This window comes from Acartia tonsa, chromosome 4 (genome assembly GCF_053477335.1).
Source record: "Acartia tonsa isolate MP-2025a chromosome 4, ASM5347733v1, whole genome shotgun sequence".
NCBI classification, from domain to species: Eukaryota; Metazoa; Arthropoda; class Copepoda; order Calanoida; family Acartiidae; genus Acartia; species Acartia tonsa.
This window is the reverse complement of record NC_137263.1, coordinates 52,124,032-52,141,416: the sequence shown is the minus strand read 5'-3', so window position 1 is coordinate 52,141,416 and position 17,385 is coordinate 52,124,032. Positions and strand designations below refer to the sequence as shown.

Sequence of the window (17,385 nt, the reverse complement as noted above, 5' to 3'; positions counted from 1 at the left end):
TAGGTGATTGCCCCACAGGGTTAGGTAATTGGCCCCGCCGCAGGGTTAGAGCTCCCCGCAGGTGCTAGAAATAAGAGAAAAGCTACTGTGAAAAATACGAAGAATCGCCCCATAAGGTGCGATGTTACGAAAGGGACTATACCCCGAGAATCTTTTGCAACAATTCGGACGGTCAAAGAAACCATGTTGTAGAAAGTCTTGACTTGTAAAAGGAAAAAAGTTAATGTTATTTATTGATTGTAACCTTTACATAATTTTACTTTTGTTTTATAACACGCAGAATATTGACTAAAAAGATTAGTTTCCTTTACTCTCTTTGTTTGAATACTGTAAAAAAAATCTTTGGTTGTTGACGTAAAATACGATTGTATAGGCAGAATTAGTTTTTGAGCGTTTTCTGGTCTTATTTAGATTTTATATCTCAATATTAGAGAAAAACACTAGAGGGAGAAAGGGTTAAATAACTGTATCTCCCCATCGCATCAACCTTGTACAACCTTGCTATTTAGTCATTGAAAATCAACCAATCGTGTCGCTTATATTAACACTGCCAAGTAGCAGAAAATGATTTAGAAGCAGACGAAAGAGGCCATTGAAAAATGAAGGGAGGTAGTTGCTTTTATATACATCTATACTATAGATATTTCTCAATTATAATAATTTATTTTCTCGTATTCATTTGAATCCGGTGGATAGGAACCTGTTCTTATCCATACGAAAAAACTATGTCTAGCATCGTATTATATCCAGTTTTCCACGAATATAAAAATGTACAATCATAAGATTAAAACTAGTTTTTTTAGCCGGTGCCTTCGGCACCGCTGGGCTAAAAAAACTAGTTTTAATCTTATAATTGTACATTCTATATCCGCGGAAAGCCGTTTATAATACGATGAAAGAAATAACTATTGATTGTTCGTGTTCTCCCCAGACTCAGATTCTAAGATTTTATCATTTTTATTTATTGTCATATATTATCTAGTACTTTTAAGTTAAAGTTATTAAGGGTTTGTGTGTGTGTGATTGACTCTTTAATTATCCTAATAATAAAGAAACAGGATGTGTGTCTGTTTGTTTGTACAGAATGATCTCGGTAACTGCTGAACCGATCGGGTTCTCCTTAACAGGGTAGCTTCTCAAATGTCTAAAAAAGGTGTGTTTTTTTTATGAGAACTTTTTTGAAAGCAGTTTTACCCCACTTATAGTTATCAGAATTTAATGATTAATGGCTTATTTTCTTCGTTTTTTAAGGCAATTAATAGAACAACAAAAAAATATTTCAGTTTTTATTTAAAAAGTACAGTAAAATCTAAAATTCAAAACTTAGGTGTCAACATCTAAAAATGGTTTTAGCGCATTTTTCTTATGCTCAAATAATCAACCTTTTGCAAGAATGGGTGCTAAACACTTCAAAGTTGAGATATAGAGCTAAAAATGTATACAGATACTATTCGGGACATGTACTAGAACATATCAAAGTTTGAAGGTCATATCTCAACCAGGAAGGAAGTACTTGCTCCCCAAAGTCGACTACAGAAAATCCATTTTTTTAAGAAAAATGCTCTAAAACCATTTTTATATGTTGACACCTAAGTTTTGAAATTTAGATTTTACTGTACTTTTTAAATAAAAACTGAAATATTTTTTTGTTGTTCTATTAATTGCCTTAAAAAACAAAGAAAATAAGCTATTAATCATTAAATTCTGATAACTATAAGTGGGGTAAAATTGCTTTCAAAAAAGTTCTCATAAAAAAACACACTGTATTTTGGGGGAGGGTACCACCACCCTCCCAACAGAAATCACTAAAAATCGAGAGAGAAAAATTTACTCATAGAGACTCCTACGCAACATAGCTAGGTATCATAGAAACTTGAATTGCAACATAAATAGGTATCGTATTATTTTTAAACAAAACCAAACATTTAAAGTGCCAGTAGAGGCTTCTTGGGGCGTAGTCGCTAGTTTTCATATATGGTGGCTGACATTATAAATTTTTGCAGATATTACAAATTGTTTCGAGTATATTTGCTCTCTTCAGATGTCAATGTAAAATTGAAATTTTTTTGTACAAAATTCGAAGATTTTTTATGCGAATGAATTTAATACCTAAATAGTAAACAATATAAATAATTTTGTGTGTTTGGTTATGAACCGTTAATTCTATAAAAACAAGGATGAGAACATCCATAAAAGCGAAGCACTGAAACAGTAGGACAAACGGGCATTAACACTTGTATAGTGTCAGAACTGAATAATCAGAATAAAAATGTATAAGAGTCAGAGCAAAATAGTAAGTAAATTTGTTGAAAAACTGCTTGATTTAGGATAATGTTTATAGACATACTTACATTTTTAGGACTTGATTATAGAATTGCTTCGCTTATTACATTATACTTTGTTGTCCCAGGAATCAATATACCAAAAATCAGATCAATCGGATAATTAGATCACATAAAATTTGTTGTTAAAAAAGTAAAAAAATCAACATGTTTAAAATGAACGTACGGACATGCCTAAATTAACGAAAAAAGCTATCCGTTACGAACGTACGAACGGACCGACCCTAATTATAGAAAAGCTTCGCTTTCAAAAATAAGAATGCTCATAAATTGCACAGCAACAAGGATGACAACATCCATAAAAACGAAGCTCTGAAACGGCAGGATAAATGAACACTAACACTTTAGCTGAGTATCAGAACTGAATAATCAGAATGTAAATGTATTAAAATCGAACGAAACAAAATTGTAAGTAGATCTGTTGAAAAATTGCTTAAATACAGGATATTGTTTAAGGACATACTTACATTTTTAGGACTCGATTATAGAGATGTTTCGCTTATAACAATGAACTTTGTTGTACTAGGAAGCAGTATTCCAAAAATCAGACCAATCGGATAATTTTATCACATAAAAATTAGTTGTTAAAAAGCAATATGTTTAAAATGGACGTACGGACTTTTTGGTAACGATTATAGAGTTGCTTCGCTTTCTAACTCATACCTACTTCATATAGGAATCATCATACAAAGTTTGAAATCGATAGGACAATTCTAACATGCCTAAATTAATTAAAAGAGGAATCCGTTATAGAAAAGCTTTGCTTTAAATAAGAAATAAATAACAGTTTAGATAAAAAATATCATTATGAGTAAAATTTTAATTTTTTATATTTGCGAGAGCTAAGGTTTTTTGTCTTTAGCTTAAGATTTTAATAACTATTGAACTGTTCTATTGGGTTCACCTTTTAAGTGAAGCTTAATTAAGACCTTGGATAGTTTTAAGGCTATTTTGTTTTTAGATTCCGCCTTGTGATGATTTTAGGCTATTTTTCAGTCTTCCTATAAATACAGAGCCCCTTGCCCAGATGCCAGAGGTGTAGCCGCTAGTATTGTAAATAAATCACTATATTTGACTGATTTTAAATTTTTAAATCCCGCGCTATGCAAAGATACAGTCAATTTCCTAAACTTACCCGAATGAATTGACGTACAGACATATCTTTGTTGAAAGTTGTAGAGATGCTACGCTTCTAGCAAAAAAAGTACTTAAATGTGTCATGTTAAATTATTATTTTACAAAGCATATAATTTATCTTACATGTAGATGTGAAAATTTTAAAATTCATTATTTTAGAATAATTTGTTTGTTTTAAAAACAGATCTATAGAACAGATGTATATACAGACAACTACCTCCCTTTCTTTTTCAAAGACCTCTTTCGTCTGCTTCTAAATTATTTTCTGCTACTTGGGTGTTTTAATATAAGCAACTGTAACTCATTGGTTGATTTTCAATGATCCAATAGAAAGGTTACACAAGGCGATGGGGAGATACAGTTATTTAACCATTTCTCCCTCTAGTGTTATACTCTAATGTTTTAAACGCAAACTTTTTTCAATATGACTAAGTCGCCTCCACTGTTTTTTTTATGGGCGATTTCTCTTGGGAGGTTGGAGTTACCTCCTCAGGGCCTCTAAGAGGCTTCAGAAAAAGGAGAACCATATCGATTCTTGGTCAGCGAGATACTTTACTACAGATAGACATACATCCTGGTACTTCCATATAAGGATATTTTAAATGGTTTAACGTTTGTTTAAATTTTTGACAAATACAATTAAAATTCACTAAAAGCTTTAACTAAAATTAAAAATTAAATGCTTTTTAAACGTGAAAAAATTAATACTGAAAATACGCATTATCTTCGAATATAAATCCAGCAACATTTTCAAACTTTTATATTTGGGTTCAAACTTTATACAAGTAGTTTCTAGTGTCCAATAATTTCCGAATATTGTTGGCATATATACAAAGTGTTTTCAATAAGACACAATAGTAAGAACAAAAAGTCCCATAATGCAAAGAAAATAAAAAGGGGCCGCTTGTTAATAATTTAGGGTTCATAATTTGGTTAAATAAATTTAAATTTTTTTGTGGGGGAGGGGGGGGGGGAAACGATAGCACAATTTATTTTCTTCGTCATTTTGTCCAAAATATAAACGGTTTGGTGTATAATAACATCCGCGAATTATTGTTTCACTAAAATTACATGCCAACTATATTAATTTAAATATACATCCAAATGTGTTAATCAATAAGAATAAAGCAGTTTGTGCTGTATTAATAGATTTTTGGTGATTCTTTGGATTTTTCAAATCTTCTGCTAAAATCTATATTTGTAAAATGCAGACAAAATTGAACACCAGTTTTAAGGGGAGGAGGGGAGGCGGGGTGGGGGGGGTAGATATGTTTTATTGTGGGTAAAAAAATAAGAAGGGGGAATAAGAGATGAAATAGGGTAATTTTAAAGGATGTTATAAAATGATTTCATTCCATCTAAAAACAAATTAAAAAAAAGGACTTTTCAATTAATTTTTACCCTTTTTTTCCCAAATAAGATTTATTTCTCTTCGGTTGTAATAAGTATGATATTTATTTACAGTTAATAATTTGATTGAAATTTCCATTTATACGAATCTTTGTTCCACTGTGACTAGATGGATGTAAAGTTGAAACTGTAAACAATATTTGTTTAAGAATTTATACCTCAACCAATAGATACAACTTTTTCAGGGAAATAAAAATGGATGTAGAATTTACGTGGATATATTAACAAGGGAAAAATAGTTGTCAAATTATTTTGCTAACATAGACATCACTTATTTGTCAGTTCGTTCATCCAGTAGGAAGGAAGGGTGGATGGATGGGCGGATCGGTATTTTAGCCAGCTACAAGTTTCACATAATTAGAGTACATGATAATCTACGTTTTAATTTAACCATTTTTGGTAAACTAAGTTTTAAGTTAAGATAAGATTAGTCTATTTAATAATCTAAAGCTAAAACCAATTTTTAACCACTTCACAGGGCAAAATAAAGAAATGTTTTCATGTTTTCAATTTTGTATCTGCAGATAACTGTCTATAATATCACGAAAGAAACTTAAATATTTTATATGAAAATCCTGTTTTGTGTTGCAGGTAGGTTTCTGGACGATCCGTGTTGCTAGCCAGGGCCAGGTAGAGGAGAAGAAGATCAAGGTGGAGAAATACTACAACCCACAGTTCGAGGTATTTGTCCGTATGCCCACCTTTGTCTTCGACACCGACCAGATCATCGAGGCGCAGGTGTCGGCGGCCTACCTGTACGAGAAAACGGCGAAGGGGAACGTGATTGTGCGGTGGTATGCGAAGAAGATTGACGGAACGACGCCGCTGTACAATGATACCTCTCTGTACAGACAAGAGTTCTCGTATTATCATAATATTAGTAATATCAGGTCAGTACAATAATAAGAAGAAAAAAATCTAATTAGTTTCTATAATAAAAATTTCATTTTAATTAAAGATATTCTACTAAAAAAAAGGTTCTAGGTTTACTCTTGTTAACATGTTCTATTTTAAGAAATTTTTGTATTATCATTTTTATCATTACACAATCCTTTTCCATTCTTAGTATATAACACTTTTATGTTCTTAGTTTATTAAAGAATGATTTTTCTCGTATTTATTCCAATCCGGTGGTTATGAACCGGTTCTCATCCGTACGAAAAAACTATGCGAGAAATAACTATTACTTAACTTTCATGCAACTGTTTGAGCAGAAATGGATCTATTAGAAATACAGAAGTATTGTCATAACTTAACTATGAAATATCTGCTCTACAAAATAACATTTTTTTGTATATGTACAGTACATATATTTTTTTCAGGACAAATGAGCTGTACAACAATGTGGATGGTGTTCCTATCCGCAACCTGTCTCTGATTGTACGACCTGACAGATACGGCTACGTGGACCCGTACGTCAACACAACCTCCCAGCCCATCCGTCCGCTCTTCCAGAACTGGACCTACCTTACCACAGAGACCCGTCCGTTTCGCAAGAACGTCGACCTTGGCGGCACGTTTTTTCTGACCATGAAAGACGTGCGCAACTTCATGGGCACCACGCAGGGTGTCCAGGTCAGGGCTGAGGCATTTGTCACTGAGTACTTTTACAACAACACACAGCGGGGCTTCTGCGAGACAAGAATCATCAACCAAACGCTGAGCCTGAGATTTGTCGGGAACAGTCCCATGGTGTTCACCCCAGGTATGCTGTTCGAGGGTGCCGTTTCTGTGCGGTACCACGACCAGGTGGCCCTGCCGGCAGAGGACCTGCGTGACTCTGAACTGGAAATCAACGTCAGGGCCAAGAAGAAGGATGGCAGTGTTGTCGACCTGACAAAGATTCGGGTTCCCAAATATGTGGCAGACCAGTTTAATGAGTTTCAGGATATAGACCGGCTGGCCCATTATGGACAATCATTTGGATCCGATGCCATTTATGATGTTATAAACAATAATGATATTAATCCTGCAGCTTTTATTACCAACAATGTTGATAAGAACACAGAGTTTCTCTACAGTATCTACGCCAAAGAAAAACAATTTGAAGAGTACAGAGAGAAGGGGGTGCATAGATTTAGATTTGAGGTTCCTGAGTTGACCGAGGAGCTGTACCTGACCGCTTACTACTCAGACAATAAGAATCCACAGAATACCTACACAGAAGCTACTGCGTATGCTTCGTATGGGCCACGTGACAGGCATATCCAAGTCAGATCAAGCACTAGAAATATAGCAGTTGGTGAATATGTTGTCTTTCATGTCAAGAGTAACTTCCCGCTGCCATATTTTGACTGGCTGATAGTGTCCAAGAATCTCATCCTGAATTCTGGCCGAGAGTATGGTTCTGACATACACGCAGTCACAAATACATTTAGTTTAGTTGTTTCTTCAGAGATGGCGCCAGGGTTCCACATTATTGTGCACACTGTGACGAAGCCCGACGACTTCATGCTCTCCAACTCTGCCTACTTCCCCGTGCAGGCCATTAACCGGCACAAGATTGAGTTTAAGCTGACCCAGATCAAGGACCATCTGAAGGACACTGTGGAGGCCACCTGCAGGGGCGACCCTGGAGCTGTTTTCTTGTCCTCATCCATCCGTTCTGCCGTTTTTGCTACACAGGGCAAGAATACAATCACCAAAGCATCCATTCTTGAAAGTCTGCATACATTTGAAAATGTTGATAAACATATTCATAGAGTTTTCTTTACTGACAGGGAAGGTACAAAGCCAGATGAGGTGAGCTACTATCCCTCCATGGATTATGGAGTTGACACAAACAGAACGTTTGAGTTGAACGAGCTGCTGATCTTTACAGATTTTGTGTTTATTCCCCAGACACCGCTGACGCGTCAGTGCAACAAGACAGCCGGATACTTTCCCTGCCTGCACAAGGGTTGCTACACAGCCGACCAGATCTGCAACGGCTACAAGGACTGCGAGGACGGGCTGGACGAGGCCGACTGCGGAGATGAGCTTTCCGCCCAACAGGACGCCACGCTCAGGTTTAGGCTGTCCAGAGTGAACAGGTACACGGACTTTTACGATGTTGGCTCCGGGGAGTGGGGCTGGTTTGATGTCAACATTGACGAGGATAGAGAACAGTTCTATAACCTTGAGGTGCCACTCACCACAGATACCTGGTACTTCAACGCGTTCAGCATTAGTAAGAAGCACGGCATTGGCATCATGGATGACCCTTTGTCCTTTGACTCCATCCGACCCGTCCATTTCTACTGTGAAGCTCCGAAGGAGGTACACAGAGGAGAGTCTGTCGGCATTAGATGTATGATCATGAACAGATCTCCCTATGATCTAGAAACAGTTATCATGCTCATGGGGTCTGATGATTATGAGTTTATAAATGTGGAATCCTATGGATTTGTGGAGTCGCACAACCCGAGGACGTCCAAGGGTGACCACCATCATCTAGTCTTTGTCCGCGGCCAGGATGAACTAGAGGTTCACTTGCCCATTAAACCAACACCTGACAGGGAGCAGGGCGAGATAACCGCGTATGTGACCCTGTCCACACAGATCATGTCCAACACACAGGAATTGACCATCAACATCCTCCCTGAGGGCAGCATTGTCCACAGACACACCTCCCTTCTGCTGGACCTGAAAAGTCGGGCAAATGAAATCAAGTACATGAACATCTTTGTGGATGAAACGCCAGAAATTCCTTATGAAATCTTTAGAAGATATATTTACAACAGCCCATACGGTAGGGTGTCCTTGAGTGGTGATGTTATTGGTCCAACCTTTATGAAAAACAGTCCTGTTCATCTTGAGTCGATGTTTCCAGATGGCAATGGCAGGTTTGGCAAGGGAACAGAGTACCATGGCTTCAACTTGGCTGCTAACACCTGGCAACTTCATTATTACAGGTATGATATTTTTTAATAATACCACCACATAAATAAGTAATAACTAATTTAAAATAAAATTGTAGTTAGGTTCTATAAGATTCTATTTTTGTTCTTTTTATTGTTGTATACATTTACTAGCGGACTAAAAACTGGGGGAGGATTTTTGTGTTTTTGTGGGGGTTGGGGGTGTCCTACCTCCCAAAAAAAAATAGCCTAAAACCACCACAAGACCAGTAGGTGTATACCCTGAAGAGTAGAATTAAATCGATTTAGTGGTTACCAAATTCTTAAGGGAAGGACAGACAGACAATAAGCTACTTTGTATTATAGATATTGAAAAAAATCAATATTTTCAAAATAGTTATTGTAGAAATTATTAAAATTATATTAATACATTTTATGATCAATGATTAATTTTCAATTTTTTTTTAATGTAAATATTTTTTAATTTTTCTTTTTATTCTTCAGGCTGACAAATCAGTTCCAGTCCAACTGGGACCTGGCCAAGAGGGTTTTTGAGCAGATGAACATTGAGTACGCAGCCGTCATGCGTCGTTTCAGCACCCAGGGCTGGGTGTCCATCTGGGACACGGCCAAGCCGTCCGTCTGGCTGACCTCCTGGTGCATCAAGATATTCTCCCACGTGTCCTTCCAGGACTGGGAGGACTATATCTATATTGATCCAGAGGTGTTTGGGTCCTCTGTCATGTGGCTGATCAACCAGCAGGATGTTGAGGGAGAGTTCATGGAGACTGAATACTATAATGAACACCCGCTGCACAAGCCTATGACTCGTAACCCCGAGGCCGGCAACATAGCACTCACCGCCCATGTCCTAATTTCTCTGCAAGAAACAGCTGATAAGCTGTATGGAGAAATCAAGAAATATTCTTCATCAGCAAGACAACGCGCTCGTCGTTTCCTTGAGCGAAATTTACCAAAAATAACGGACCCGTATGAACTTGCGATAGTGTCATATGCCCTAGTGTTGGCTCGCAGTCCCGAGGCTGATGCCGCCTACGGCCGGCTGTTGCAGATGAAGCGCGAGGAAAGTGGGATGGTCTACTGGAGTCCAACTAAGATTAACACCAACACAGTCAAGTATCTCCAGTTCAACCGACCTTTCCTGGAGGGCAAGGACAAACAGTTCAATGATGCTGTGGCTGTTGAGGCCACTGGATACGCTTTGCTGGTGCTGTTCCAGGTACAGGGTGGCGGTGTCACTGTCCTGCAGGATCAGATTGTTACCTGGCTGAACACCATGAGGCTGGGTGTGGGTGGCTTTATTGCCACACAGGACACCATCGTGGCTCTCGAGGCCCTGGTCTCCTACAGCTACAACAGCAGAATTAAGGACATTACAAATCTCAACATTGAAATTGAAATTCCTGATTCTAACATTACCAAAAATATTTACTTCAGCGGCAATGGCATCTCCAACCTCCAAGAAATCGTTATCCCCAACGTATGGGGCCATGTCAATTACCACGCGACCGGAGCCGGCCAGGCCGTCGCCCAGTTGGACATCAACTGGGGCATTGACTTCGAGCCGTACAAAGACCACCCGCAGGTGCAGTGCTTCAACCTGACCATCGACGAGAACTACCGCGGGCGGAACAAGTCCGAGATTGATGTGAAGAGCTGTATGAGCTGGACGTGTATAGGAGACAGTCCAACTTCTGGTCTGACCATGCTTGTTGTGGATATACCAACAGGATATATTATGTTACAGGTGAGACTTTTTAGAATTAGAATTATCATATCTATCTTGTAAAGTCAAAGCATTCTTATCATTTCGACAAAAACGTTATTTAATTTTCAAATAAACTTTATTGAGAAAATAATTATATTTTGCAACACATTTGGTAAACAAAAGAAAATTAAGATGAGGTTATTTCTGAAACTCGCATAATTTTTAGGATAATTCGTGAAGATGATTAAAGTCCCTCCACAGATTATGACGTCATACGATAAAATAACCAATGAGAGGCCAGCATAAATTTTATCATCATTGGTCAATATACTGGTCTCTCATTGGCTATTCTATCGTATGACGTCATAATCTGTGGAGATACTTTAATCATCTTCATAATTCGTTTTTCTTGTGATAAAATATTTCATTATTAAAGCCATATTGCAAGTATAAAAAGTAATAAATCCCATGCTTTTTGATTAACAAAATTTAATTGTTTAAGCCATTTTAGAGATCTTTTGCTTCAAACAGAAAAATCTAATAGTTCATTTACTAAATACTAAGATGTCAGAGATTTAAAGGGATAAAACAATGGCTGATAAATTGATGTACATCTCATGATGATACACATAATTACCCCTTTTGTATATTACAATTAGTAGTTGAAACGTTGGGACTTAATGAACCAGCCAATTAAAATTCATTAAAAATCCCTAAAGTTGTTAATCCAACTAATAAGAAAACTTTATTATAAAACTTTGGGGACTAGTGTAATAAATAGCCTAATGTCCTTTCCCTCCCTGCTGATATGTACTATTAAAAACTTAAATACAAATTCTTTTCCATTACTATAGTTTGAATGTTCATATTATAAATTCTAAAGTTAAAATATTTTGTTAAGTAAAAATAACTTTTCAACTCAGATCAAAGAATTTAAAAGATGTATATAAATTAGGGTTGGGCCGGATATCCGGTGTGGCCGGATATCCGGCCGGATAGTTTCAATATCCGGTATCTGGATATCCGGTGTGGCCGGATATCCGGCCGGATAGTTTCAATATCCGGTGTGGCCGGATATCCGGCCGGATAGTTTCAATATCCGGTATCCGGCCGGATATCCGGCCAAACCGGATATCCGGCCCAACCCTAATATAAATGATATTTCTGTATATATCTTTCCAACTGACTTTCTTATTTTCATTTTATTTTAAAATCTGCTATTTCTAAAAACTTGATATGAGATATTTAGTGTATTGAAAATTTAATTGTAATGCAAAGTTTTTTTTTAATAAAAATAATTATTTTTTGCACAAAAGAGTTTGGCATGTGAGAAATGAAAAACTTAATCGTGGATATTCAAGTAAATTTGAGCTTATATCCAGGGAGGGAGTGAACATTGGGCTGTTTACTGCACTAGTCCACAAAATTTTTAATAACGTTTCTTATTCGTCGGCTTAACAATTTTTGGGACTTTTAATGAATTTTGATTGGTTAGTTCATTAAGTAGAGTGTCCAAACGTTTTAACCACTAATTGTAATCTACAGAAGGGGTAATCTTGTACATAATCATTAGGGATGTACATCAATTTATCGGCCATTGTCTTATCCCTTTAGATCCCTAGCCTACAACACCTTTAATAATAGTATCCCAATATTTTGCAGGTTTCCAAACATTTAACACAGAGGTAGAATTTTTGGCGCTTTCTCCCCCCCCTCATTTTTTTTTTGGGGGGGGGGGGTTACAAGTGCTCAACAAGTACTTTGTTGGAGAGCATTCAAAAGTTATTAAAAAATAGGGATTGTAATTTTAACACAAAAAAATATAAATTTTTTCAGCCGGATGCCAACAAAATAGTCCGTTCTGGGCAAATTCCGCAGTTGAAGGATGCGGACGTGGAGAAGCCTGGCAAAACCATCTGGTACTTTGAATATCTCAGCGAGGCTCCACAGTGCTTTACACACACAATCAGAAGGTAAGATGGACATACCAACAGAAACAAATATAGAACAGATAGGTTTATACATTTACAGCAATTGCGCGTCAATTCAGATTTCTAACATGGTCATTAAGTTGGTCAGTTCGTTCATTCAGTAGGAGAGCAGGGGTTGTATATTGGATGGATAGGGGGTATCGTTATTTTAGCCAGCTATGAATTTCACTTTAGTAGAGTACATAATAATCTGGTGTAAAGCTAAGTAATATAAATCCATTACAGCAATACAGATGCATAGAAGGACAGATTGTCTGACAGACAGACATACCTGACATCTTTTTTAACAATGAATATAGAATATACGTGGGAAAAATTGACATAAATTTTGGCTGCTAGCATGGACATCAATTTATGTTCAGTTCCTTCATCCAGCATGAAGGAAGGTGATGAGGGGGGGGGGGGAGGTAGTTATTTTCGCCAGCTATTAGTTTCACTTAAATAGATTTAATGGTGATCTGGTGTAAGATCCATGTATAAATAAATGTATTTTTTTATCATTTTCATTTTCAGATATTATCCAGTGGCCAACCTGACGCGTACCAGACAGGCCGTCATCGTGGAGCCGCTGCGACCAGAGCGGTTCTTCGTCTATACCTGGAACTCGACCTCGCTGTACATCCTCAGCATCTGCGAGGTGTGCGGCTCCTACCAGTGCCCCTTCTGCCCGTTCTACTCGTCGGCCCCGCCTGTCTTGGTCCTGTCCACCACCTTGCTCGCTACGGTCGTTCCATTTCTGTACCTGATTCATTCTAGTGGCTTGTAACATTGCCAGCTTTTAAAAGACCATTAAAAATGACATAATATGTAGATTAATTTCTTTTAATAAATTACAACGCTATTTCAAGTCCGCTTTGCAAAAAGTGAATTATTTAAACCCAAATAAGATATTATTCAGTATTATTGATATTAATTTCCCAGTGTTGTTTTTTTCTTCAAATTGAAGCAGATGTCACTCAACCAGTTTATATAAGGGCTCGGCATCTGCGCGGTAGCCGCCTGTAAGCCTTTACAATTTTAAAAATTAGCCTGACACAAATATGGCAATCCCTCTTTTCAAAAAAATTGCTAAGCATCCAAATAGATTGAAATTTTAGGCAGCTGCCGAGCCCTGGTTTATATTTTTAACTAAAATCAATAATAAGATACAAAAATAAAAGGGGTGTGGGGTAAATTACGAAAGTTTTGACACACCCCTCTTGCACTAACTAAAGTTCTATTTTGTTAAAAATATAAATAGAATGATTCCAAACTCACCGCTATAATTCCAAAGAACCTATTTTTCTTAATACAAATATGTTGTAGAAATAATAGAAAAAAGATATTGTTTTAGTACTTATGTAAGAATTATATAACTTAATATGTACTATTATAAGGTAGAAAAACAAGGATGACACCATCTATAAGTAGTAAAGCACAAAAGATCATACAAACGTACAAAGTAAATATTATGTCTTTTAAAGCGTAAGTGACGGATGAAACAATGTACAGACTGAATGTGCACAGGCCATAGGAATCTTCACAGAAAATCTCTGACTGACTGACGGATAACGTGAATTGTAGAGTAGCTTCGCTACTAAAAATTAATAGTGTACTTTTTTTATTGTGTTCAGAGGAGCTTAATTTATCGGCCAAATATTTTGTGAAAAAAAACAATATGATAATGGATTAGTTATTTCTCGCATCGTATTATAAACAGCTTTCCGCGGATATAGAATGTACAATTATAAGATTAAAACCAGTTTTTTTAGCCCCGAGATGCCGAAGGCACGGCCTAAAAAAAACTGGTTTTAATCTAATGATTGTACATTTCTATATTCGTAGAAAACTGGATGTAATAGGATGCTAGACATAGTTTTTTCGTATGAATGAAAACCGGTTCCTATCCACCGGATTCGAAGGAATACGAGATAATCCCTGGAGATAATGAATTCTGGGGAGGTTACCCTATAGTAAATATCTCGTAATACAAGTATTAAGGACAAGAATTACGTGATATCTACCATAATCTCGTCCCCCTTATTTAAGTTTTTTATTTAAATTTTTGTGTTTTATCATGTATAAAGAAGAAAAAACTGTATGTATTACAAATAGATTTGCTCAAGTTTATTTGTATTCATTTTAATATTTGATATTAGTTATTTCTCGCATCGTATTATAAACAGCTTTCTGCGGATATAATATGTACAATTATAAGATTAAAACTATTTTTTTAGCCCCGAGGTGCCGAAGGCACCGGCCAAAAAAACTGGTTTTAATCTTATGATTGTACATTTTTTTATTCGTAGAAAGCTGGATATGATACGATGCTAGACAAAGTTTTTTTTTCGTATGGATGAGAACCGGTTCCTGTCCACCGGATTCGAATGAATACGAGAATAATTCTTTTCATATTCAGAGTTTCTTGATATTAATCAATCATTCCTTCTATCAAAAGTTTTTTTTCTGTTTTTTGCCCAAATATTCACATTTCTGCAGGGAGGGAGGAAGGGGGAGGAAAATGGCCCAATCAATTTACGATTTTTCTTACTTCCTCAATAGTCTTTTAATGTTATTTCCGCCGATATTAAAATGAAAAATTATAAAATTAAAACAATTTTTTTTTAGCTCCGAAGGGCCAAAGGCTCTGTCAAATAAAACTGGTATTAATTTTTAATTTTCATTTTAATATTCGTGGAAATTTGTGGAAAATACCATGCTATACATATATGATTTTTCAGTATGGCTGAGAACTGGTTATAATTCAGTGGATATCAATCGGTTTCGAAGCCATAATGAAAATACATAAATTACCACTTATATTTTAAGGAAGGTTTATTTATTTTCCATAGCCCTATCCCTGACACCCTGCAGATCAGATACTTTCTACCAAAGTTTTATATTTTTAAATTTAACTGCTCTATCAAAATCAAACTTTGAAATTATGCCAAAAGCTAGATATTTATTTTATTTGAAATAGTTATATTTAAATTAATAGGTTGTATTGTAACAATGGATTTATTATTACTTGGATGTTACACTAGATTTCCATGTACTCTAATAAAGTAATAACCACAGCTGGCTGAAATAACGATATTCAACTCCAACCCCAATTATCACATCCTCCTACTGGATGAGAGAACTGACCAATAAATGAGGTTCATGTTAGCAACCTAAATTGACTAAAATTTTTCCCCTGTCATAATATCCACGTATATTCTATATCCATTGTTTTCATACAATTAAAAGGCTTATTATTTAGTGCAATAATTAGTTTCAGTTAGGAATTAGGTTAATTTTGAGTTTGGTATCATTAAAGATATGAAATATTATTTTTGAATTATTTTAATTTTTTAGCTCTATGAGTTTAATTTTTATTTTAAATTGGCATTTTATTTGTATTTATGTTAATATTTATGCTGTATAGTAATGATATTGCTTATTAATATTATTATGTTTTATTTTTGTATTTTGTGATATTCACTAAAATAAATGTATGATATTTAATGTAATTTTTTATATTTCACTCTATAATTGAAACTGGTCTCAAGTGAACTTTGATACACAATCGTCATTAAACTCAGTTTCGAATGCCTCATTTTTACAAGCGAAACTACTCTATATCAGGGTTCTTGTCTGTCCTTCTGTCCGAAGTGCTATAGGGTTGCCCAATTTTATTAGTTATGCAGATATTTCATTTTTTCACTTCAACATCACTAACTTTAATCTCTTCCTTTGTTCTCCTCCATTTCCCATCCATTACCCGTCCCCTTTTATCTTTCTCCCTTTCTCTTCACTAACTCTCCGCACTTTCCCATTCCTTACCCGTCCCATTTAATCTTTCCCCTTTCTCTTCATTAACTCTCCTCACTTTCCCATCCCTTCCCCTTCCCTTTTCCCCTTTCTCTTCACTAACTATCTTCACTCCCCATCCCTTTCCCGTCCCTTCCCCGTCCCTTTAACCTTTCCCCCCTTATCTTCACTAACTCCCCTCACTTTCCCATCCCTTACCCGTCCCCTTTAATCTCTCCCTTTCCCATCACTGACTCTCCTCACTTTCCCATCCCTTACCCGTCTCTTTTTATCCCATTCTTTCCCTTTACTAACTCTTCAACACATGAACACTCAATTGTTAAAAAGTAGAAAAATTGGCCATGCTAATAAAGGGTGAGCAAAAAAATTAAAATTTCGCAGCTTGTGTTAATACAGAAAAATTTTGCATACCGTTAGAACCGCTATGAACTCTAGTTTTTGGAAATATAAAACGATTCCTGTGCTACTTATAGTTACTAGTTAGGGAGCTACGTGCTAAAATGTCCCAACTGGCATATAACTTGACTAGCGAGTAAATCATCAAATTTTAGATTATAGGGTGTGCAAAAAGAAATGCCCTCTAAAGATCATCAAAGACGGATAGAGAAAGAGAATGTTTTGTGCCCAATCTAATAAAAATTACAAAATAGGTAACCACATCAAGGAGGGAATATTGAAAAAAAAACAAATGGTAACTTAAGAGGTACTTTTCTATTGGAGAAAGCGAGTTAGTCAGTCAGTGAGAAATGCGTATACTTCTAGAGATGCTATGCATCAAACACTGTTTTTCTTACACAGAAAATTGAATGTAAATTTGTTGAAGTTGAATATTTATGTTTTGTCTGTCTTCTATTTTCAATATTATAATTTAGATTATCTAAATTTATGTACACACACACACTATCTCTCTCTCTCTCTCTATCTCTCTCTCTCTCTCTCTCTCTCTCCCTCTCTCTCTCTCTCTCTTCCTCTCTCTCTCTCTCTCTCTCTCATTCTATATTTCACTCTCTTGGGAGTTAACTCTATACTACCCCATACCCTTCTCACTCTTTCCCCGTCCTCTCTGAACAGTCTACAATAGACCAAGTAAATCTAGACTAAATAATTCTGATTATAATGTAAAAAAAGGAATTGAAGTAAGCTTT

General features: G+C 36.0%; 1 protein-coding gene across 2 annotated transcripts in view; it reads left to right on the top strand.

The window, feature by feature from the left end:
• Nucleotides 1-17,385, top strand: part of LOC145317711 (CD109 antigen-like) — a 71,417-nt gene that overhangs the window by 19,501 nt on the left and 34,531 nt on the right. Inside the window, exons 7-11 of one of the 2 annotated variants that reach the window (XM_080158931.1) lie at nt 5,481-5,779; nt 6,212-8,782; nt 9,233-10,496; nt 12,294-12,430; nt 12,962-13,541. The exons of the other annotated variant lie outside the window; for it this stretch is intronic. Coding sequence (XP_080015057.1) covers nt 5,481-5,779; nt 6,212-8,782; nt 9,233-10,496; nt 12,294-12,430; nt 12,962-13,214 — 4,524 coding nt within the window. The 3' untranslated portion in view covers nt 13,215-13,541. Of the gene's footprint in view, nt 1-5,480; nt 5,780-6,211; nt 8,783-9,232; nt 10,497-12,293; nt 12,431-12,961; nt 13,542-17,385 lie in introns of those variants that run through there. 2 annotated transcript variants of the gene reach the window in all.